The 23,358-nt window shown below is 41.0% G+C and overlaps 1 protein-coding gene across 5 annotated transcripts in view; it reads right to left on the bottom strand.

The window, feature by feature from the left end:
* Positions 1-23,358, bottom strand: part of LYN (LYN proto-oncogene, Src family tyrosine kinase) — a 194,180-nt gene that overhangs the window by 46,616 nt on the left and 124,206 nt on the right. For all 5 annotated transcript variants that reach the window (XM_030214577.1, XM_030214543.1, XM_030214552.1 and 2 more), the window contains one exon: positions 8,189-8,371. In XM_030214577.1, the coding sequence (XP_030070437.1) occupies positions 8,189-8,371 (183 nt within the window). The remainder of the gene's footprint in view (positions 1-8,188; positions 8,372-23,358) is intronic.

The following is a 23,358-nucleotide window of genomic DNA, read 5'->3' as shown; positions in this document are numbered from 1 at the left end:
TGTGATAGCTTCTGTTGTAATTTGTTTTTGATATAATATTGTTTAAGGATTTAGAAATGTCTTTTTTTTCTGATGAGTGACTCCCACTGGAGTTGAAACTAAAATACTGGGTAAGAAGTTTTAAAAATGCCTCCTTATAATAGGTAACTCCCGCTGGAGCTGAAACTTAATATTGTGCTTTAATGTGAATTAACAAGATATGCTTATTTTTATAGAAAAGAAACTAAAGCTTAAGAAAGTAAAGCCTGTCTGCACTGCACGCTGCTGCTCGCATACAATGATATAAGATTATGGGAAGGAACTGTGAACAAGAGAGGGATCCCCCCCCCCCCACCAGAACCGGAGAGCCATGTGACCTGCTAAATTAATGTATAATGTGTTTTTCTGTCTTTTTCAGAGTTCGAGTGTAAATCTAAGATTAAATCTAAGGTTTAATGGTGCTAGTAACTAATATATATATGGCTATCTCAGATATATTTCTAAATAAATAGATCCGATCCTGTTCTACTTATATTTTAAAAATAAATGGATCTATGCTGTTCTACTTGAGATAAAAACCATATAATATTTTGCTAATTGTTGCTTAGTTCTAAATAAATGAAACTGCGGTGGTAATCCAAATGGATGCCGCAGGTGCTGCTTTTTGGTGCTTTATTAATTTTAAATAGATCTGATTCTGTTCTACTTACGAGATTAATATTTTTATGGTGCTAGGATATTTAAAAAATAAACAGATCTATGTTGTTCTACTTATGAGATAGTAAATGAAACTGCTGTGGTAATCCAAGATGGATGCCACAGATGATGCTTTTGTGTTCTAAATGAATGAAAATGCTTTGGCAAATCCAAGATGGATGCCGCGTATGTTGCTTTCGTGCTCTTATGTTCTATTTGCAGGTTAAGCTCAATCCTGGATCTGGAATGGACGATCGGAGACCTAAAGGCCTAATACAGTTCTTTGTTTGTTTGTCATGTGGTCTCCATGTTACATGTTTGTTTTATGTTATGGGGTACCATGAAAATAGACACAGACATTCATAGACCCTCCCTACTAACAGTCCCTCCATTAGTTCACATTGTCCAAGAAAGAAAGGAAAAAAAAAAAAAAAAAGAGAGACCATTTTCACTGGCAGGCAAGCTATAGAAAAGAATCATTCAAGCTATGGCTCACGTATATTAAGTTCTACCAATTGCTATCTAAGGTTATATATTCACATGTATATATTTGAAAATATGAGCGAAGGTTTCTCTTTACATGATCTATTAGGTACAATCAGTACAGGGAATGTTTCTGACCTTTTTAGTTTATTCTACATTACAGCCAGGACGCACACAATGTCTCTCCCTGGAATGAAATATTGGCTGTGTGCAAAGCAAAATTAACATATCTTTTCTAAATTCTTTACAACATTAAACACATGAGTATTGTCTATTAAAGTGCAACATTAAACACTGCTAAAGCAGATAAATATGGTAACCTTTTACCACACTCATTACCCATAAAAGGTTTCTCTCTGAAAAATAAAAAGTTTCTCTCTGAAAGGTAGTTCATGGCACTATACCATGACTCTGTTTTTTTTTAATTTGGTCAATGATTAAGTAAATATTATTGCATAGGATTGATAGAATAATTATTTTGTGTGTAATAGTAACCTAGGAAATTATTATAATTGCCTACATATGTCTTTCTTGTTTCTAATGAAACAGTAGTATAATAGCTCCACATTTACACCCTTGCTTATGTATCACTGCTGTGAATACCTCAGTTAGCCTCTGAAATAGAGAATATAGGGAAACATTCACAGTGTTAGGAAACATTCATAGAATATTTTTCCTTGGAATGTCAAACGCTGAAAATATGACTGAATAGATTGTTCCACCCCATTGCGGTGGTAAATTGGTCAATTGCGCACTCTCATGCTATTGATTTTGGCTAGCATACTGGGTAAGATATCCTGTGCAGAAAGGAAGGACTTGTAATGTGTGTGTATCTGCCCCAGAGACTGAACAGGACATCAAAAGACATTTGCCAGCAAAGTCCAGACTGTAAGTCTCGTGATGTCATAAGACATGGGACCAACTCAGGGGTCGTGTGCAGACCAAGATACCACAATGCTTTGCAAATGCTCAGGGGTCGTGTGGAAACCAGGAAATCAGAACAGGGATCCACATGGCATACCCTCCTGCAGCTGCAAGGTATAAAAGCAAAAGCTGTTTCCCCAAGAGTCAGATTCTCATCAACTGCCAGCAAGTCAAATTCTCTTCAACTGCAAGCAACTCGGATTCACTCACTGCAGAAGCCCTCCTGTCCTCAACATGAGCTCATCAGTCCTGCTGGACCACAGCATGCTTGTAACAAGGACTTGTAAGTTGATCTAGACCTGCTACTTTGTTCTATTTTAAGCACAGATTACCTGTAAAGATTCCTCTTAATACCTACCTCTCGCGTGCAATTGTATATTAAATCAATCTTTTTGAAGCTAAAAATATGGTCTCTTTGTGTTCTGAATATATATATACTTAATATATTTAATTTATTGCAATTATCACCTTTGGTGATTGGTGGAGAAATTAATATCCTAAAACTTATAAATTCAGCGCTTGCTCTTAAATTATAAACAGTAGCGAGTTGCTCTCGAGCTATTTTCCCCAAAATAACTCATTTCTTCCAACATATTAATTGCTGGAGAAGTGGGTAGAATTTCTTGTAACATATTAATTCGTGGAGAATGTGGGCAGCAAGTCTAACAGTAGCATGACATATTGCTGCTAATTGGTTTTCTACCAGGTACTTGTGACCTGGCTTGGCCACTGTTTGGAAACAGGACCATTGGGCTGACCCAGTATGGCTTACTCTTACGTTATGTTCTTGCTACTGGGGCTGGTTCTAGGTGTCTTTTTGGATTTCTCAAATAGGCCTCCTGTTGTAAAATCAGGCACGTTGCGGTCAGTAAATCGCGAAGGTAATCAAGTAATTTTACTTGATTTTCATTGACTGAATTTTTGATTACATCTGACTGTTGGGTTTATAGTTAAAATTTCCTAACTTGAGCCAGATAAAAGTTTTCCAGTTAGGTTTAGGAAGCCATTCAGACAGCTACAGTTGTCCGTCTAAATTTAACCAGTTAAGAAGAAAAATCTGCACTGACAGATTATACCTAAAATCCACTGGGGGAAAAGCGGTCCCAGAGATACTCTTTTTCTGATCAACTGAACTTGGGAAGGCAAATTTAGGAAATGTTCAAAGTCAGAAGGTTATCTGGCTATCTTCTAAAGTTAGCCACATAAACCATTTGAACATTGGCCTGATACTCTTTAGCTTTCTCTCAGGCAAGCTGTGAAATGCGCTACTTGTGAGAATAAAATGCATTTAAGTTGGTCCTTGAATGCTATATATCAAATACATAGCAGTACAATTGAAAGAAAAATTGTTCATCTGTAACAGATATTTCCCATAGAGAATAGGACTGAAAAAAAAAAATCACAAAAGTGTGAGATATCATCCGACAGTGCAGAGATGGAACTGCTTTCCCAGAGCTTGGAAATTATGGTAAAGTTCTGAGTATGTTCAGGCCTTTTCTACACACATTGGTCTCCTTCAATTCATCACTTAGCTCCAAAGCGCAATATTAGCGTCTCTCGAGGAGGTAGTTTGTGTGCCTTATTAATCCTTATCAATTTGGTAAAAACAGCCGTTATAGATGAGCATATTAGTGCTATTTCGATTGAACAACATGAAAAGTTGAATCAATTTTTTAAATGATTTTTTTTAAAGTTGTGGGTGAGAGCCCATTTGCAGGCTAGAGCTCTCTCATGACGTTTTTTTGGGCCTCTGGACAAAAGGTAAGCAATACTGTATCTTAAATTAGGTGAAAAGGTGTGAAACCTTTAGGCAAGAACTTGGGATGTGTCTGAAGAACAACATTTTGATAACAGAATTGCATACATGGTCCATATATCACCAATGTTTGGAGTTCACCTATTTTTCCAGCTGATGTGATTGCCACTAGGAAGCATACATTCCAGATTACGAACTCCAGTGATTCTGCATCTAGAGGTTCAAAAGAAGACTTCCTGAGTGAAACAAGGACTTAAATTAAGGTCCCATGGTATGGTGAGTTTCCATAATGGAAGCTTTATGTGAAGCAGACCTTTCATGAAATGAGCTACCATGTGCGATTTGATGCTGGAAGGTTACCTTTAGGAGAATGGTAATAAGAGAGTGCGCTTAGGTGTACTAGAACTGAAAATGTTTAAAGTCCAAGGTAATATAAGTGGTATAAGTACTGAAGTATCACTGTAGAAGAACAGACCAGTAAGCCTGATGTCAGTACTGGGTAGAATAGTGGAAACTATTATAAAGAATAAAATTACAGAATACATAAATAAACATGGTTTAATGGGACAGAGTCAGCATGGTTTCATCCAAGGGAAGGCTTGCCTCACCAATTTGTTTCATTTCTTTGAAGGCATGAATAAACAAGTGGATAAAGGTGAGTCAGTTGATGTAGTATATGTAGATTTTCAGAAAACATTTGACAAAGTTCCTCATGAGAGACTCCTGGGAAAATTAAAGAGTCATAGGATGGGAGGCAATGTTCTCTTGTGTATTAGGAATTGGTGATTGGATAGAAAACAGAGGGCAGGGTTAAATAGCAATTTCTCTAATGGAGAAGGGTGAATAGTAGAGTGCCTTAGGGATCTGTACTGGGACCAGTGCTATTTAACATATTTATAAATGATCTGGAATCAGAACAACAAGTGAGGTGATTAAATTTGCAGATGACATAAAATTATTCAAGTTTGTTAAAACACATGTGGACTGTGAAAATTGCAGAAAGACCTTAGGAAATTGGAAGAATGGGCATCCAAATGGCAGATGAAATTTAATGTGGACAAATGCAAAGTGATGCACACTGGGAAGAATAATCCGAATCATAGTTACCTGATGCTAGGATCCACCTTGGTGGTCAGCACCCAAGAAAAAGATCTAGGTGTTGTTGTAGACAATACGCTGAAATCTTCTGCCTAGTGTATGGTGGCGGACAAAAAAGTAAACAGGATGCTAGGAATTATTGGGAAAGAGATGGTAAATATGACCAAAAATACTATAATGCCTTTGTATTGCTCCATGGTGCAACCTCACCTTGAATATTGTGTTCAGTTCTGGTCACCGTATCTCAAAAAAGATATAGCAGAATTAGAAAAGGTTCAAAGAAGAGTGACCAAAATGATGAAGGGGATGGAACTTCTCTCTTATGAGGAATGGCTAAATAGGTTAGGGCACTTCAGCTTGGAAAACAGATGGCTGAGGGGAGATATGATTGAGGTCTACAAAATCCTGAGTGGTGTAGAACGAGTAGAATTGAATTGATTTTTTTTTACTCTTTCAACAAGTACAAAGACTAGGGGACACTCAATGAAGTTACATGGAAATACTTTTAAAACAAATAGGAGGAAATATTTTTTCACTCAACGAATAGTTACGCTCTGGAACTGTTTGCTGGAGAATGTACTAACAGCAGTTAATGTATCTGGGTTTAAAAAAAGTTTGGACAAATTCCTGGAGGAAAAGTCCACAGTCTGCTATTGAGACAGACATAGGGGAAGTCACTGCTTGCCCTGGGACTGGTAGCATTGGGATGTTACTACTATCTGGGTTTTTGCCAGGTACTTGTGACCTGGATTGACCACTGTTGGAAACAGGATACTGGGCTAGATGGACCATTGTTCTGACCCAGTATGGCTATTCTTATGTTCTTATATAGTAGGGTAATGAATATTAATAAAGCACAAGACCGAGAACATCTTCCACTTAAAGAACAGATTTGTCAAATGGAAGGTTTCAGTCTGCTAGAAGGATGTCCTGGATGGGCTATGGAACACAGAGCAGAAACTAGAGACTGCTCAGTTTCCAGGCTTTGAATACCAGAGATTTTAGGTCTGGATCAAGGAGATGGCTCTCCTGTTGAGTCAATAATACTTGAAATCGGAGGAGCTTAGGAAGAGGAAGGACTGCTAACCTTTGGAGAAGAGTAAAACACCTTGTGTAGTAACTTAATGACCAATAAGGCACTACATAAATCCCAGTGCTTCAGTTGTGCCAGAACTTGTAAGGACCTCTCAAAATAAGAGGAATTGGGGGATAAACGTACAGGATTTATTGACAAAGGATTTGAGTTGCAGTAATATAACTTTCTCCAAAATTTTGAAAGGAAGTGTTTGTTGGATATAGGCCAGTAATTAGCTGGAAGTAAAGGACCAAGGGATGTTTTCTTCAGCAAGGGTCTTGCAATTGCATCTTTCTAGAAGTCAGGAAAATACCCATCAACCAAACTGGAGTTAACTAAGCTAGTATAAAAGAGAGTAGTCTTCAAAGCTATCTCCATGAATAAAACAGTTTATACCAAATAGAAATGGACTTTTATAAATTTGCATGCCCTACAGGTTCATAAAAGTATGGATGTAGTCCCATTCCATGCATAATTTTGTTTTGTGTAGGGAGATTTATTTATTGCATTTACAAGCCACTTATACTTACGCAAGACTACAACCAAACATGCATAATCATAAAAACAGTCAAACATAGGAGTCCCTTTTAATAAGGTGCGATAACAGTTTTGGAACGCGCTAAATAAGATGCCCACAGGAATATAGGGTCTTATTCTATAAGGGTTATGCTCTTAAATTTATACTCCTAAATTTATGAGCATAATTTATGCTGCTTAATGTATGCTACTTCTATGAGCGTAACAGCCCTAAATTAGGAGAATAGATTATGCTCGCAATTTCAGAACGTAAATTTAGGAGCTTAAATTTAGGATCATTACCTTTATAGAATAAGGCCCATAATGGGCGACTTATCATTTAGTTCACGCTAATCATTACTACACCTTAGTAAAAGGACTCTATAGTCATAAAATCATATTCAGATATACACACTTCACAACATCAAAATATCCTTATCTAGATACCCATAACTGAATCAGGTAATTTGGCCCACTCTACTGCAAAGATTAGCCTGTATGATACTAATAACTAACATAAACATTTTAAACACTTGTGGGTTTGTTCTATAGGCTTGCACCTAGACGTACAAGCTACTTACATGCATCAAAAGGCACAGTTAATTGACCGGTTCCTATGTAAGCTAAGAGCTATTCTATAAGGTAGCATCTAAGTGCCACGTGGTGCTTTTACTAAGATACTCTAATGGATTTAGTGCATGTCAACGTTTAAAGCACATAAATGCTAAGAAGCCCATTTTATACCTATAGGCTTCTTAGCATTTAGCCCACGCTAATCATTAGTGCATGCTAGATCTGTTAGAACATCTTAGTAAAAAGATCTCAAAGAGCCTAACTGCAAGGGGGCATACACATGGGTGGAGCATTATGGGACATGGGAATGTCTCCCAGTTACACATATAGAATAAGCTAATGTCAACATATTCTAGTATTCTATAAAGGAATATTGGTGCCAAAATGCCATTGTACAATTGGTGCTAAGAGCCGTATTCTATAAAGGTTATGCTCCTAAATTTACACTCCTAATTTATAAGCATAATTTATACTTCTAAAAACGAGCATAATCTATTTTGGAGCACAGAGTATGCTTGTAATTTAGGAGCATAAACTTAGGAACGTAAATTATGCTCATAAATTTAGGAGCATAACCTTTATAGAATAAGGCCCTAAGTGCTTGACATTAGAGTGCCTAAACTGGAGTGCCAGTTTATAGAACTGCTGCATTGGTCCATAAGCCTGCATGAATAGAAATGCCTTAAGCATTGCTGGGGCTGGAGTTGAACTGGGATTTGGAACTACATGTATTTTAAGTCAGGAAAAGCATCCACCCAAATTAGCAAGTGTACAGCTATGGAGGTATTTTCCTCCACGCATCCTTTTACTCTGAAAATCCTTCACAGTCTGCAAAGTGAAAAGTATATGTGTGCATTTCATTCTTCTGGGTAGTTGCAAAATTGCACCCTTAAAAGTTAGCAATAATTGAATTTGAATATAAGAAGGTAAAATGAGGTGGCTTTCTCCAGATTTTATATCTCTCTTTAATTCTATATAAATAGCTCCATACTAGACTCATTGATTAGTATTTCATTTACAAGTCTAAACATAATTAGTCTGAAATAAGTAGATATTAAAGCTTTGTACACGGTTTCAGTAGCACTTACCTTTAGACATGTATTCTGTAATAATATAAATGGGTTCTGCCTTGGTGACAACAGCATACAGCCTCACCAGTTTGTCATGCTGGAGGGTTTTCATGAGGTTAGCTTCCTCCAGAAATGCTTGCACAGACATGGAACCTGGTTTTAAGGTTTTCACTGCTACTTTGCTACTATTGTTATAGAATCCTACAATGGAAAACATCAAATTACTCGAGCACAGCACCATACCCAACCGGTTTACATGTGATCACGCTTTAATAGATTTCAACCTACTCATCTGGGGCTCAATTGTTCCAAATTATTTTTGCCCTTTAAAAGACAAATAGTAAATAAAAACCTGAGTAGCAGCTCTCACAGAAGCAGATATCAGATGCAGCGCGGATCCCCCCGCGAAGGACCCCCCCTCCCCTGCCGGGTGCATGCCGCCGGGGGGGGGGGGGGGTACCGCGCGCGCCTGTCCTCCGGTGTTCCATGCTTCTTCTCTGCCCCGGAACAGGAAGTAACCTGTTCCGGGGCAGAGAAGAAGCATGGAACAATGGAGGACAGGCGCGCGCGGCACCCCCCCCCCCCCCGGCGGCGTGCATCCGGGGTGGACCACACCCACCGCCCCCCCTAGGAACGCCACTGCCTACACTCTCAATGCTTCACTTGTAAAGACATTGAAAAAACAACCATCCTACAGAAACTCTAACATCAGAGCAACCTCAGCTGTATCCTTGATGGTCAGACCTTGGCAGTGACCTTGGTTTTTGAGGGTATTTCCCATTTGTCATTTATTAGTGTATATTCACTACATTTGACCCTTTGAGATTGGATTTGGCTGTTTTTCAGTTTTTGCAGTATTAGATTACCTTAGTGTGATTAACAGCCCATACTGTTAATTGAACTTTGGTCTAATTCTAATTTGTGGTGGTTTCCCATTTTTCCTGTTTTTTGCTGTGTGAGAAGGCAGGTAAAAAGAGATCAAGAAAGTCACAAGGAAAGGGGGCGCTGGGAGCAGGGGAACCCCAACGGGGCCAGTTTCATAATCAAAACTCCAGTATTCAGAAAGCCGGGTTACCGGAGGCCGAGAGGTTAGCAGGGTTAAGGAAGAAGGGGAGGAACTACCATTCCCAGAATCCCTCGCTTCCCCACCAAGCTGTGCAGGAGCTAGGGGAGGAGATAGAAGATTGGGAAATGGTTTCTCAGGAAGGTAATGAGGGCCAGCTGGAGGGAGCAGGGGCGGAGGAAGTTGGTGATGAGGATAAAATGGAAGTTACTGAAGGACTTGAGGAGGAACAGATGGAGATTGGGCTTCTGGCCCAAACCAGGAAAGGTATTGTAAGGGGGTGGCTGGCAGCTCCTTGGAGACATTGGTGGAAGGCCGGAGGAGAGAGGCTGAGGCACTGGGGGAAGTCTCTGCTAAAGAAGGGACAGGTGCTGACCTCAGGAGAGAGAGGGGAGCTGAGTACAACTCAAACCCCAGCATGAACAAGTTGGAAAAGAACTGTTTAGCTGTGTGGTGAGATGAAGCATGAAAAGCGGTTTAAACTGTGTGATACTGAAAAGTGCTGTGGCTACAAAATACAGAGTTACTGTGGTTTCTTTCTGGTTATGCTCTGTTCCAAAGAGAAGTAAGTTTTTTTTGCAAAAGGAGTGAAATTACATGGACTGTTTAAACCTGAATGTGACTTTGGCAGCAAACCTTAACAAGCTGGAATTAAGGTGTTCTCCTTTTTGTTTATGTTGAATGGAAGCAAGAAAATAAAGTTTTGCTTTACAAACGTTTTGCCCTGATTGAGCCTCTGTGGAAAGCATAGAGGGAGGAGGAAGTCCGGTGAGCTCTCAAGGGGGCTGCGTCCCAGAGCAACCCAAGGTGGTGTGGAGCAAGGCAACAGTTGTATGAAGAAGGAAGCTAAGCAGGGTTGAGCCTGGCTGGGTCCTGGAAGGGTGACCCAGCTACAGCTGGTAAAAAAAAAAAAACAAAAACCTTCAGTCCTATCAGTCCTCCCATCCCTCATAAAAAAAATGAAGAAAAAAAAAAAAAAAGGGACTGTGCAGGATACAAAGCATCTATTGAAGCTCTTTTAATGCCCTTAAACCTGTCCACACACAGATAAGTTCACTTATATTAGCTCTATATGTGACAGCCTCCTTTTAGGCTCTCCGATGCCACACAGTGAGAGCTTATTCCATAAAGGTATCTACATGCCTGAATTCCATCATATACTATTCTAACCCTGCATCAGCACACCTGCATGTACCTGACCGCTGTTAATAGAGTCGCATAAATACAGCAAGAGTGTGCATAACTTACAGTATTCTATGAGATGTACAGGTAAATGGCAGTCCTGCCCATGCCCGTCCCATATGACCACCTCCCTTGCATTTATGCGCTGTGCCACTTACTCATGCCCTTACAGAACAGCGCTTAGTTGCTCTGCTGCCATTTATGCACGTAAGCACAGAGTTACCCGCAAGGGTGACAGTATTTTGTACGTTTATGCATTCAAGTGGCATGAAACTATAGGTACCCTGTAGGCATTTTTCTATGCCTACAATAACCTATACAATATTCACACCATCTCTCATCCTAACATAATCCTTTTGCCCTCTTATTCACAAATGTGTGCTCACTTCCTCTCAGGGGTATAGCCAGACTTTGCGGTGGGAGGGGGCCAGAGCCTGAGGTGATGGGGCACATTTTGTTCTGCCGCCCTGCTACTCCCAACCCACTGCTGCAGCAAATACCTTGGCTGGCAGGGGTCCCCAACCCCTGCTCTGTCTTCCCCTCACGTCCTGCATGCTCCTTTTAGTACTACTACTACTATTTAGCATTTCTGTAGCGCTACAAGGCATACGCAGCGCTGCGAAATCGAGCATGCTCAGTTTCACTAAAAGGAGCGTGCCGGATGTGAGGGGAAGACAGAGCGGGGAAGGCAACGCGGAGGTGCAGGAGACCAGCACTGGACAGCGCTTCAGCTGGTGGGGATTGGGGACCCCTGCCAGCAAAACCAGGGACTCAGAGGAAATTTAGGGGGCCCCACGTAGCTATGCCATTGCTTCCTCTCATACACTCATTCAGTCAAACTTCATACACTCGTATCCTACATGCTTTACTACATGCATATCCTTTTTCAAAATTTCCAGTTCTCAGCTCCCAGGTACACATCTCACCTTTGCTCCCTTATCTTGTTCCCTGAGCCCTCCAAAACCCACCCAAATCCTACTGCCCCCCCCCCCCCACTGTACACCACTAAAATAGCCCTTATGGGTGAAGGGGGCACCTATATGTGGGTACAGTAGGGTTTTGGTGACTTTGCGAGGGGTCACAGTTTCCAACACGAGTGTAAGAGGTAGAGGGAGATAGGGACCCACATCATAGTGTACTGCACTGACTACCACACTACTCCAGGGACTTGCATGCTGCTCTAATAGACCTGGCTATAACATCTGAGGCTATCATAGAAGCTGGTAAATCATAATTCATGTATCTGATTACTCCAAAAGCTGTAAAGTTGGTGGGTCAGGATAAATCCATTGCAACAGGATGCATCGCTTAGCAATCAAACAAGCTTTGCGAAGAAAACTCGCAGAAACACCAGTCCCCTCTATAATATCGTCTAAGAGATCCAGTGAGCTTCTACGTGGGGCAGGAGTCCAAATTCGATTATGCATAATACTCACATGACTCAATACAGTCTTCCAAAAGTCACCAATTAATGGGTAATCCAGAATGTAATGTTTGTATCCGGAGTTCCACATTTGGGACAGTTTCCATGCACTTTTTTTGTGCAGGAACGCCCACTCTCCACCCAACATGCTCCTTCCCAAAAAATACAAATTTTTTTTAGTGTGTGGATTGGCACGCACTAATTTGGAAGTTACCATAGGATACCTGAGCTTGTCTTGCAGTACTCCATTTTAAGCTGTGTTAGGTGCATATCAGCACCTAACACAGCTTAGTAAAAGGGACTCTAAATGTCCTTGCTTATAACAGAGTCTTTAATATGAGGTTTATTCATATTTGAAAAAGGAATCTGAATTGACATTCAATCAGAAAGTGATCAGACCACAGGATCTGGATACAAATCCAATTAATTTTTTCTAGTGTAAAGATAGCAGATAAAAAGGCAAAATCAAGGGTAGGTCTTAAGGAATAGGTTGCCCTGTGAATGATTTGAGCCAGCGGACATAACTAATAAAAAATCTTCACACACTCATGAAAGGGAACTTACATCAACATGTAAATTGAACTATCTAACTATAATACAATTATTCAGAACCTAATAGCGTCATATGAACTTCAATAATTAGTATATGTAAAACCGCTTTGACTGTCTCTACAGAAAGGTGGTATATCAAGTGTAGAACGAACAAAACAACTGGTGAAAAATTAGATCAAACACCCCAACTATGAGTCTCTAAAATACATCTTCCGTACCTTGGTACAGTCAATGGTAATAAGCCATCTGGACTACTGCAATGCACTGTACGCTGGCTGCAAAGAACAGACTATTAAAAAACTCCAGACTGCCCAGAATACAACCGCCAGACTCATATATGGAAAAACTAAATATGAAAGTGCAAACCCCTTAAGAGAGAAACTTCACTGGCTCCCACTTAAGGAATGCATTACATTCAAGATCTGCACAATTGTACACAAAATCATTCACGCAGATGCCCCAACCTACATGCTAAACCTCGTGGACCTACCTCCCAGAAACGCCACAAGATCGTCTCGCAAATTTCTCAACTTGCACTTCCCCAGCTGTAAAGGACTAAAATGCAAGCTGATGCACACCACCACCTTCTCTTACATGAGCACGCAGTTATGGAATGCATTACCCACAGACCTGAAAACAATCGACGAAACAACTATCTTTCGCAAATCTCTGAAGACATATTTCTTCAACAAGGCCTACAATGAGAACCTACAGCCCCACTAATCCACTTCACCAACCCATTCAGTTATGAAAGCCCACCTGCTATAAATACCCTTATAAATCCCTTCCTTCTTCTTTCTTCCCCTAATTAACCTCTACACAATACTAACTATACCTAATATACTGGAATAACTATGTTAACAATACTATGTAAGCCACATTGAGCCTGCAAATAGGTGGGAAAATGTGGGATACAAATGCAATAAAATAAAATAAATAATGAAGGTCGACCTCAATTTTGAATTCTGACAAACGTAACAATCCTTTGTGAACAATCAAAAGACCACCACAACAGGTGGTTTATGGCCCAGCAAATATGATGAAAGACACAACTCATTCAACATAAAGTGACAGCGTTAGACAACCAGATCTCAGTAATACATAATAAATCAGGAGCTTTATCAATTATCAGATCACATATAAGAGAAATCTTGCTATGAACAAATCTTACATTAATCAGGGAGAGAACTCTGTATATTTAAAATGTCCAAAATTATTGTCTACTGTTAAGGATTCAAGATGAATAGAAATTAAACAAGTATATGGCCTCTCAAGCTTATTACTGCACAAAAAAATTAAGTCATTATAGCACTCACAGCCACATATAACAAGAAAAGAGAAGTAATCCATCATGTCAGCATAGTAGCATATTAAAAAGGAGGGTTTTTTTTGTTACATTTGTACCCCGCGCTTTCCCACTCATGGCAGGCTCAATGCGGCTTACACAGGGCAATGGAGGGTTAAGTGACTTGCCCAGAGTCACAAGGAGCTGCCTGTGCCTGAAGTTTCCACTCACAAAATATCTAACTAGCTCTTAAATGAAGATAAAGCAAAGCTGGAGACTGGAGGAGTGGCCTAGTGGTTAGGGTGGTGGACTTTGGTCCTGGGGAACTGAGGAACTGAGTTCAATTCCCAGTTCAGGCACAGGCAGCTCCTTGTGACTCTGGGCAAGTCACTTAACCCTCCATTGCCCTGTGTAAGCCGCATTGAGCCTGCCATGAGTGGGAAAGCGCAGGGTACAAATGTAACAAAAATAAAATAGATACTATTGGAGATTCTACATGGAATGTTGCTACTATTGGAGATTCTACATGGAATGTTGCTACTCCACTAGCAACATTCCATGTAGAAGGCTGCGCAGGCTTCTGTTTCTGTGAGTCTGACGTCCTGCACGTACGTGCAGGACGTCAGACTCACAGAAGCAGAAGCCTGCGCAGCCACATTGATGATCTGCAAGGGCCGGCTTCTGCTTCAGGCACAGGCAGCTCCTTGTGACTCTGGGCAAGTCACTTAACCCTCCATTGCCCCGTGTAAGCCGCATTGAGCCTGCCATGAGTGGGAAAGCGCAGGGTACAAATGTAACAAAAATAAAATAGATACTATTGGAGATTCTACATGGAATGTTGCTACTATTGGAGATTCTACATGGAATGTTGCTACTCCACTAGCAACATTCCATGTAGAAGGCTGCGCAGGCTTCTGTTTCTGTGAGTCTGACGTCCTGCACGTACGTGCAGGACGTCAGACTCACAGAAGCAGAAGCCTGCGCGGCCACATTGATGATCTGCAAGGGCCGACTTCTACTTCAGGCACAGGCAGCTCCTTGTGACTCTGGCCAAGTCACTTAACCCTCCATTGCCCCATGTAAGCCGCATTGAGTCTGCCATGAGTGGGAAAGCGCAGGGTACAAATGTAACAAAAAAAGAATATTAAAAGCAAATTAGACTCACAGTCCAGGGCTGACAACAGAAAAGTCATGCTTGCTAGCCGGAGCTTGGGAATGGGACACAAAAACACTTCCAAAGGGCCTCACCAAGGTGAAACATTAATAAACAAGAAATGCATCATCTTCAATTAATGCAAAATACGGCTGCTCGCTTGATACACGGTTTAGGAAAATGTAGTAAAGTCAGTCCTTTATTAGAAAAATTGCATTGGCTAACAGTGGAATCCCACATTCAGTTTAAGATAGGTGTCAAGCATATAGATGTGCATGAATGCAGTTATAGTAGGGCAATTAATACCTCCTTTAGATATAAGAGGACAGTTGAGAAATGCAAATAATTTGACACTTGGCATTCCTTCAACAAAGGAAATTAAATTGAAATCTATTTGGGAACTCTCTTTTTTGTTTCAGGGTCCTAAAGTATGGAATAGAATGTCATTATCTATAAGATTGATATCCAACTATAGCCTTTTTCATAAAGTTTTAAAATCCTATTTGTTTACTTTGTAGAATTAGGTCTGAAGTCATATTAAGATATGAATTATAAATTATATCTATATAAAATATCTAATCTTATTGTAAACCGCTTTCAGAAATATACGAAAGTGGTATAGAAGAATCGTAATAGAATAGAATAGGACCCCTAACCGTGATCTGCAGAGCAGAAGAAGCAGGAGCCTAATGATGTCATAGGGAGAAATGATCAGTCAGGGGTGGGGTTTAAAAACCGGTATAACAAGAGCTCAATATGGGCAAAGAAGAAGATGGCTTAAATGTCTTCAGCACTTCCCACAGCGAAAACACGATCATCTGAACGGTCCTTAATGACAACATTCTCTGGGCAGATGAAGCAACCTCAAAAGCTGAACTGATCAGACAGGCGCTATGGCATATGAAAGATATGAAGCTGGGATAGGCTTATTTCACTGTGATTGTGAAACAATATCTTCTCCCCTTCCCAAAGCAGCTCCACTGTCTCTGGCCCCATAGGCTGTATCACAGTGGTGCTGAACATGAATGTGCATGAATGGGGGTTTAGACCATTCCAACCCTGCAGATATTTGGATTGTTTAAGAATATTTGGACCAAAAATGCCGTATAATCATCTTTTACCATTTGTATGTAAACAAATGCATACCCCTAATATACATGGTTCTAAGTTGAGCTGAATTGAAGAAAAGTTGAAGCCAAATGATATATAAAAAGGACTTTCATTGGAATCATTGGATGTGAAGAGTGCCGAGGATTTGGCCATTGGATTTAAGACTGAAAAGTGCTAGAGTTCAGTCAAGTTCCATGGAGAATTCACTGCCCTACAGATGGACAGCTTTGGTTGATTAAACGCTGCTGATAAAATAAGGGCTGTTATATTGCAACACCTTTCCCACGGATGAGATGACTGACTGACGTTCTCTGGCTTTGTTCCTTTGGCCTTGGTGATTTATATATTTTTATGGGTAACGAATGTATGAATGATGGATGAATGTATTTTTATGTTTTTAAGAAATTTTGATGTGTATTTATAGAATAAGAAGTTGAATTAGTAGTGTGTTTATATTGTTTGATTATTAATAAAGATGATATGTTGATTATATAAAATATTTACATTTTCCTGATCTTTAATTGTTTAAATTCTGGGGGAAATTTTGTTTTGAGATCCTTATTTATTTGGTTTGTTCTAAGTCTCATTGCACAGGTGTCTGATACAGACTTGACTCCAATTTGATCTCCCTTCTCTGGACTGCTTTAAACCTATCTATATCTTTCTTGAGGTAGGGTTTCCAGAACTGAACACAATTCTCTAGGTCTTACTCATGACCTGTACCAAGGCAATCTCATCTTTTCTACTAGGGACAATCTTCTTTATGCACCATAGTGTCATCCCCCATTGTTTTCCTGGACAAAGGTAAAATAAATAAATACATGCAAAATGTTTTTTTGCATATTATGGGGCCCTTTTACCAAGCTACACTAAAATATGGCCAGCGCTGTTGTCAGCATGTGGGTTTTCTGCGCAATGTGGCCACTTTTAATGCGGCGGTAAAATGGCTGCATTTCCATGTTGTCCTTTAATGGCCACATGCTAATTTCCCCCCCAAAAAACAAAAATCCCCCATAGGGATTTGATATGGAAGTTTTTGATTTTTTGATGACTAAAACAGACTGTGTGAATTTTGGCTATTTTTCTCCAGTTTTTTTCTGGAGTTTGATGAGTTGCCAATGATAATATCTGGGAATTCCTTTGGGAAAACTGACACATTTGGTCAGGATGATGCTCTCTGAGCTTTGAGGGCTTGTTTATTTAAATTTTGAGATTTTTGTAGCCCCCTATAGTCTGTGTTAAGCCATTTTATTAGCAAACTGCATGTTTCATGAATATTGAGGATATTTTGAAAGTTTGCTACCCCTTGGAGTAGCAAACTTAGGAGTGAAGGAGTAGCCTTGTGGTTAGTGCAGTGGACTCTGATCCTGGGGATCTGGGTTCGATTCCCACTGCAGCTCCTTGTGACTCTGGGCAAGTCACTAAACCCTCCATTGTCCCAGATACAATTAAGTACCTGTATACAATATGTAAACCACTTTGAATGTAGTTGGAAAAAACACAGAAAGGCAGTATATAAGTCCCATTCCCTTTCCCCTCCCCTCCCCCGTGTGTATTTTTTCTGATTTGAAATTGTTAGGGATAAGATGGCCCAAAATTGGCAGAGTGGCTTTCGATTCTCATTGGACCAACATGTGGAAATTCTACAAGCTATGGCTTCTTCACAGACCAACTCTGAAATTAATGATAACCCAGAATGGATTGAACTATTGGAATATTCTAAAGATCTGGCTAAATGGGAGATGCACAGTCTCCTTTTCAGCATGCAAGAGTTACATGTTTTTCTCAAGGTCAACCAGTGTGTAGTGAACAGGAGACTTGACCTGGCCTCTCCAGATTCACAGCTTTGTGCCTCAACATACTGCTGGGTGAGATGATGGCTCTCAGTGCCAAATGCATGGCCAGGAAACAATCTCTTTTTATGGTGATACAAAACAAACAAAAAAAAATACATCAAAACATATTTCCTACAGTGCTACCGCTTAACCTATCAGCTTGTTTCAGATTCACTATAATTCTATGGCTGTGTTGAAATCTGCATATTTCAAAAACACTCATAAATGAACAGGAAGATCCCAGCCTAGATGACTCACTCAACCAGATGTGCTTCACTCAACAGTAACTCTAGTGCTCTGAAGAATGCAAAAAAAACCAAGGTGTCCAGGCTTCAGTGCACTGCATGATATATATACAGTAACATACAAACAGCCACAAAAAAGACCAACTGTTCCATTCAGTCTACACACTATAATCCTGTAGACACCCTCAAGGATATATTTCAGGTAAGAAACAGGTGACTGCTTATCATCTTCCTCCACTGAACTTTTCTCTTGAGTAACTGAGTATTTACAATCCCCTTATTTAGTTCACAAACACCTGCTCAACCCTCCTATGTTCAACCCTAAAGACACAACATAAATTCAACAGCTTCCAACTTCAGGCTCATTTTGTCTTTGCTGATGAATGTTTCTGAAATGTGGCCACCAAAGTTTTGGTTTTTTTTTTTCCTACACTCAAAGCAGGCACACCTCTCTGGCAGTGCTCTGTGGCTCCCTGCCCACCCTCCTCCTGTCAAATCATAGACATTAGGGGTGGCAAGCTTTAATTTCAAGTCATTTTGTTTTAATGTACACTACAGCACTTGCCCCATTTTGTTTAGTGCAGTGGTTCCCAAACCTGTCCTCGGTAAACCCCAGCGAGTTAGTTTTTCTGGATATCCACACTGAATATACATGAGAGAAATCTGCATGCAGTGGAAGCCGTGCTTGCAAATCAATCTCATGAATATTCATTGCGGATATCCAGAAAACCTGACTGGCTGGGGTGGCCCGAGGACAGGTTTGGGCATCGTTTGTTTAGTGCATGCCAAAATGGAAAGACAGAAAACAGATATGAAAGGAAGAAAACTCCAATAAAATAAAACAACAAAAACATTTCTGCCTGCACACCCATGACACTCTAGTTGCTTTGCATCCCCCTCAGTGACTTTGAATAATGCAGTGCCTAGCCTCCCACATTACTTTTTTTCTCACAAGAGCATTGCAGGATTATGGGTTCTGTGCGTCTGAAATTCACACAGTTGTGTGAAACCAAAGATGTAAAGTATCTGGGCAGGGATCCAGCGGGCAGATGGTCAGATAGCACAGTTGGCAAGGTCCCAATGGCAGAAAGAAAAATTAGGAGAGCAGAGGCAATGTGAATCCTGCACTCTTCCATGCCAGTTAGGAGACCAAACCAGGATACCCCTCTACTACCAAGAGGGGAGGGGATGGGTTTTTGCTCTTCTTGCAACTGAAAGATAGTTTTGGAATGAGGGGCAGGGGTGTAGCCAGACACCCAATTTTGGGTGGGCCTTGGCCAAAGATGGGTGGGCAGATAAACTCTGTCTTGTCCCACAAGTTGGTCTCTCCCTCTCTCTCCTGCATGCCATATGGAGGGGCATAATTGAAAGGGACGCCCAAGTTTTGCTGAGGACATCCTCACAAAACGTTCCGGCGAAGAGGCGGGAAAACCCGTATTATCGAAACAAGATGGACGTCCACCTTTTGTTTCAATAATACGGCCAGGGATGCCCAAATCCTGAAATTTAGGTCGTCCTTAGAGATGGTCGTCCCTAGACTTGATCGTTTCTGATTTTCGGCGATAATGGAAACTAAGCACACCCATCTCAGAAACGACCAAATGCAAGCCTTTTGGTCATGGGAGGAGCCAGCATTCATAGTGCACTGGTCCCCCTCACATGCCAGGACACCAACTGGGCACCCTAAGGGGCACTGCAGTGGATTTCAGAAATTGCTCCCAGGTACATAGCTCCCTTACCTTGTGTGCTGAGCCCTCCAACCCCCCCCCCCCCCAAACCCACAACTGAACACCACTACCATAGCCCTTAGGGGTGAAGGGGGGCACCTAGCTGTGGGTACAGTGGTTTTCTGGTGGGTTTTGGAGGGCTCACATTTACCACCACAAGTGTAACAGGTTGGGGAGAGGCTGGGTCTGCCTGTCTGAAGTGCACTGCACCCACTAAAACTGCTCCAGGGACCTGCATATTGCTGCGATGGACCTGAGTATGACATTTGAGGCTGGCATAGAGGCTGGCACAAAAGATTTTTAAAGATATTTTTTGAGGGTGGGAGGGGGTTAGTGACCACTGGTAGAGTAAAGGGTGGTCATCTGGTCAGTTTGGGCAACATTTTGTGGCTTGGTCGTAAGAAAAGCAGGACCAGTTAAAGTCATCCAAGTGCTCGTCAGGGACACCCTTTTTTTCCATTATGGGTCGAGGACGCCCATGTGTTAGGCACGCCGAAGTCCCACCTTTGCTACGCCTCTGACACGCCCCCGTGAACTTTGGTCGTCTCCGCGACGGAAAGCAGTAGGGGATGCCCAAAATCGGCTTTCGATTATGCCACGGAAGAGTGGCCTAGTGTTTAGGGTGGTGGACTTTGGTCCTGAGGAACTGAGTTCGATTCCCACTTCAGGCACAGGCAGCTCCTTGTGACTCTGGGCAAGTCACTTAACCCTCTATTGCCCCATGTAAGCCGCATTGAGCCTGCCATGAGTGGGAAAGCTTGGGGTACAAATGTAACCCCAAAAGAAAAGAAAAGACTGTGGGGCCGATGAGAGCAGTGTGTATCAGTCACTGCTCACTGCAGGCGAAGATCTGCTATTTACAAGGTATGCATGAGGGACAGTTGTTGGAAGTTTTTGGTTGGTGTGGCTTGAGGATCCCTGCCAGCCACATCATAGGTGTGGTGCTACACGCGCCGAAAAAAGTTACGGTGCACGTCACTAACAGGGCGGTAATTGGCATTGTACACTCGCTGATGATTACCACCTGGTTAACACGTGAGATCTTACTGCTAGGTCAATGGGTGGCGGTAAGGTCTCAGGCCCACAATGGACGCACGCCAATTTTCACTTAGCTGCATGTCCATTTCCGCCCCCCCCCAAAAGGCCTTTTTTGCAGGCGTGCTGAAAAATGAACCTGCGTGCGTCTAATACACGCGTCTACACCAGCGTACGTAATTTTTCGGCGCACCTTAGTAAAAGGACCCCTAAATGAAAAAAAAGGAGGGTGTAGCATTATGCTAAATATTCTCAGTCCAACTGGTGAACAGACCCTGATTACCAGCTACTAACGCAGAGTGGAAGAAAATCCAATCCAAGAAACCAGTCAGAACTCATGGAATGAAACCAGTCAGAATGTGAACCCCTTCTTTTTTCTTCAGTGATTGGATTTTCTTCCACTCTGTATTCGTTTTCCTTGTTGGATTTGTGGAAGATGTGAACCCCTTCTTTTTTCTTTTTTTTTACCAGCTACTAACACCATTTTCTCATCAGGAATCACTGCTGCAATGTTTTGAGTCTGTTTTTTGCAACAAAAAAAAAGAATTTTTAAAAAACAGGGGGAAGGAGGTTTATCGGTAGTAGCAAGAAAGCAAACCATATATTTGTCTGTCAAAATGAAACATATGAAAAGGAAGTAAACAGTCTGAGTATTTCATCCCCTATAATTATCAGGTGTGATAAACAGAAGCACAGTGAACTGTATGAGGTGAAACTACTATGGAAATTAACACACACATCTCAGTGTGAGAATAAAAAGCTATGAAAATTATGACCTCCTTTGTATTATAAGTGTATGTTTACAGTGTGGTGTGCCAGCAAAGACATTTTTGGACTTACTGTACAACTATGGGTACATCGGTGGTCAGGTGAAAAGAACACCAAGCAATGAATGCAAAGACTTTAGAAAAGTCTACACTATGTACATCATTGTTTGCATCCATTTTATTCTTAGCCAGTGCGTTTTTTTTCTAGTAAAAAAGGTGCCGGTACTCAAATGCCAGGCTACCTTTCAGGGGTGGGGTGATCACTGAGGGACCCACCCCACAATAGCCAGGCCCCCTGCAACCAGTCACAGAATCTATGACAAGGCAGAATTGGTGTGTAGAGCCTGAGCTCTTTCATTAAAAACTTGGGGTCCGTGGGTCAATTTTAGCAGACAATGGAAAAGGTGCCGGTACTCAGTACCCCCAACTACCCCCTCAAAAAAGCCCTGTTCTTAGCTAACATCCATCTGTCCAACAGCCATTCTCTCTTCTTTCTCAGGGTAACACCCTTCCCTCTCTGCCCCCCTCCTTTCCATGTGAAGTGCCCTATAAGTGAGAAGCAATACAAATGCGTGAACCAACCATTTAGAAATCACAGCTCTAGTTCCTAATTTGCCATAACTTCTCCCCAATTAACTTAAAATCTACTGATTATTTCTATCCCGCTGTATCATATATTTCCAGGCAGAATACAAACAAACATAATAAGAACAACAAAACTTATTTAAGGGTGGTAATCGATTTTTTAGCTCATTTTTGTCAACCCAGATATTCTCCCTTGTTAAATCCTGTTTTTTTTTGTCCTTATCCCCCTGTTTACAAAGCTGCACGCTGGTAGTACATTACTGCAGACACAGTCCATTCACATTAATTGATTTGATTTGCTTACTTTATTTTTTGTCTATTAGATTGTAAGCTCTTTTGAGCAGGGACTGTCTTTCTTCTATGTTTGTGCAGCGCTGCGTACGCCTTGTAGCGCTATAGAAATGCTAAATAGTAGTAGTAGTAGTAGTAGTAGTAGAATGGGCTGTGTCGGCGTTGCTGCACGGCTTTATAACAGGGGAGTTAGACAGCTTCGCACAGTCTTCAAATTTTTTGATCATGATACTTTCCATAGTCTCATTCTTTCTTTATTCATGTCATAAATTGATTACAGTAATATCATTTTTTGCTGGGATTACTCAGGCTTCCATTAAGAAACTTCAAACACTGCATAACACTTTTATCAGAATACTTTGGCATGCCAGGAAGTCTGATAGAATTTACCATCTGCTCAAAGATCACCACTGGCTACTGGTCACTTATCGGGTTCAATATAAGATCTTTTTGTTAGCTTTTCAGGCCTTTTGTATAGGTCTACCGCCTTACCTTTCCGCCCTTACTATCCCCTACGTCCCTTTCTGCATGTTGCATTCCTTGAATGACACTGCATGGTTCTACCCAGTCCAAGATTAGCCCAGTATGAGAGAACTAGACGTGGAGGCGCATTTCCGATATGACATGTAATTCTGACTTTGGACGTTTTGAATACAATGTCCAACTCTGAATATGAAAGGTCATTTTCAAAAAAGGAAAAACGCCTTTTTTTTTTTTTTTTTCTCGAAAATACTGTTTTCAACAAGGTTTTCTGATTTGAATGTTTTGTTTTTTTGGTCCATTTTTGAAAAAAAAGTTAAAGTGCAAAACGCACAAAATCGAGCCATTGGGAAGTAGGAGCCAGAATTTTTAGGAGACTGGTCCCCCAGATATCCCAGGAAAGCAATAGGGCACCCTAGGGGGCACTGCAGTGGACTTCATAAAATGCTCCCAGG

Source organism: Microcaecilia unicolor, chromosome 1 (assembly GCF_901765095.1).
Source record: "Microcaecilia unicolor chromosome 1, aMicUni1.1, whole genome shotgun sequence".
Classification (NCBI taxonomy): domain Eukaryota; kingdom Metazoa; phylum Chordata; class Amphibia; order Gymnophiona; family Siphonopidae; genus Microcaecilia; species Microcaecilia unicolor.
Note: the sequence above shows the minus strand (reverse complement) of the source record. Positions and strands in the feature narration are given on the sequence as shown.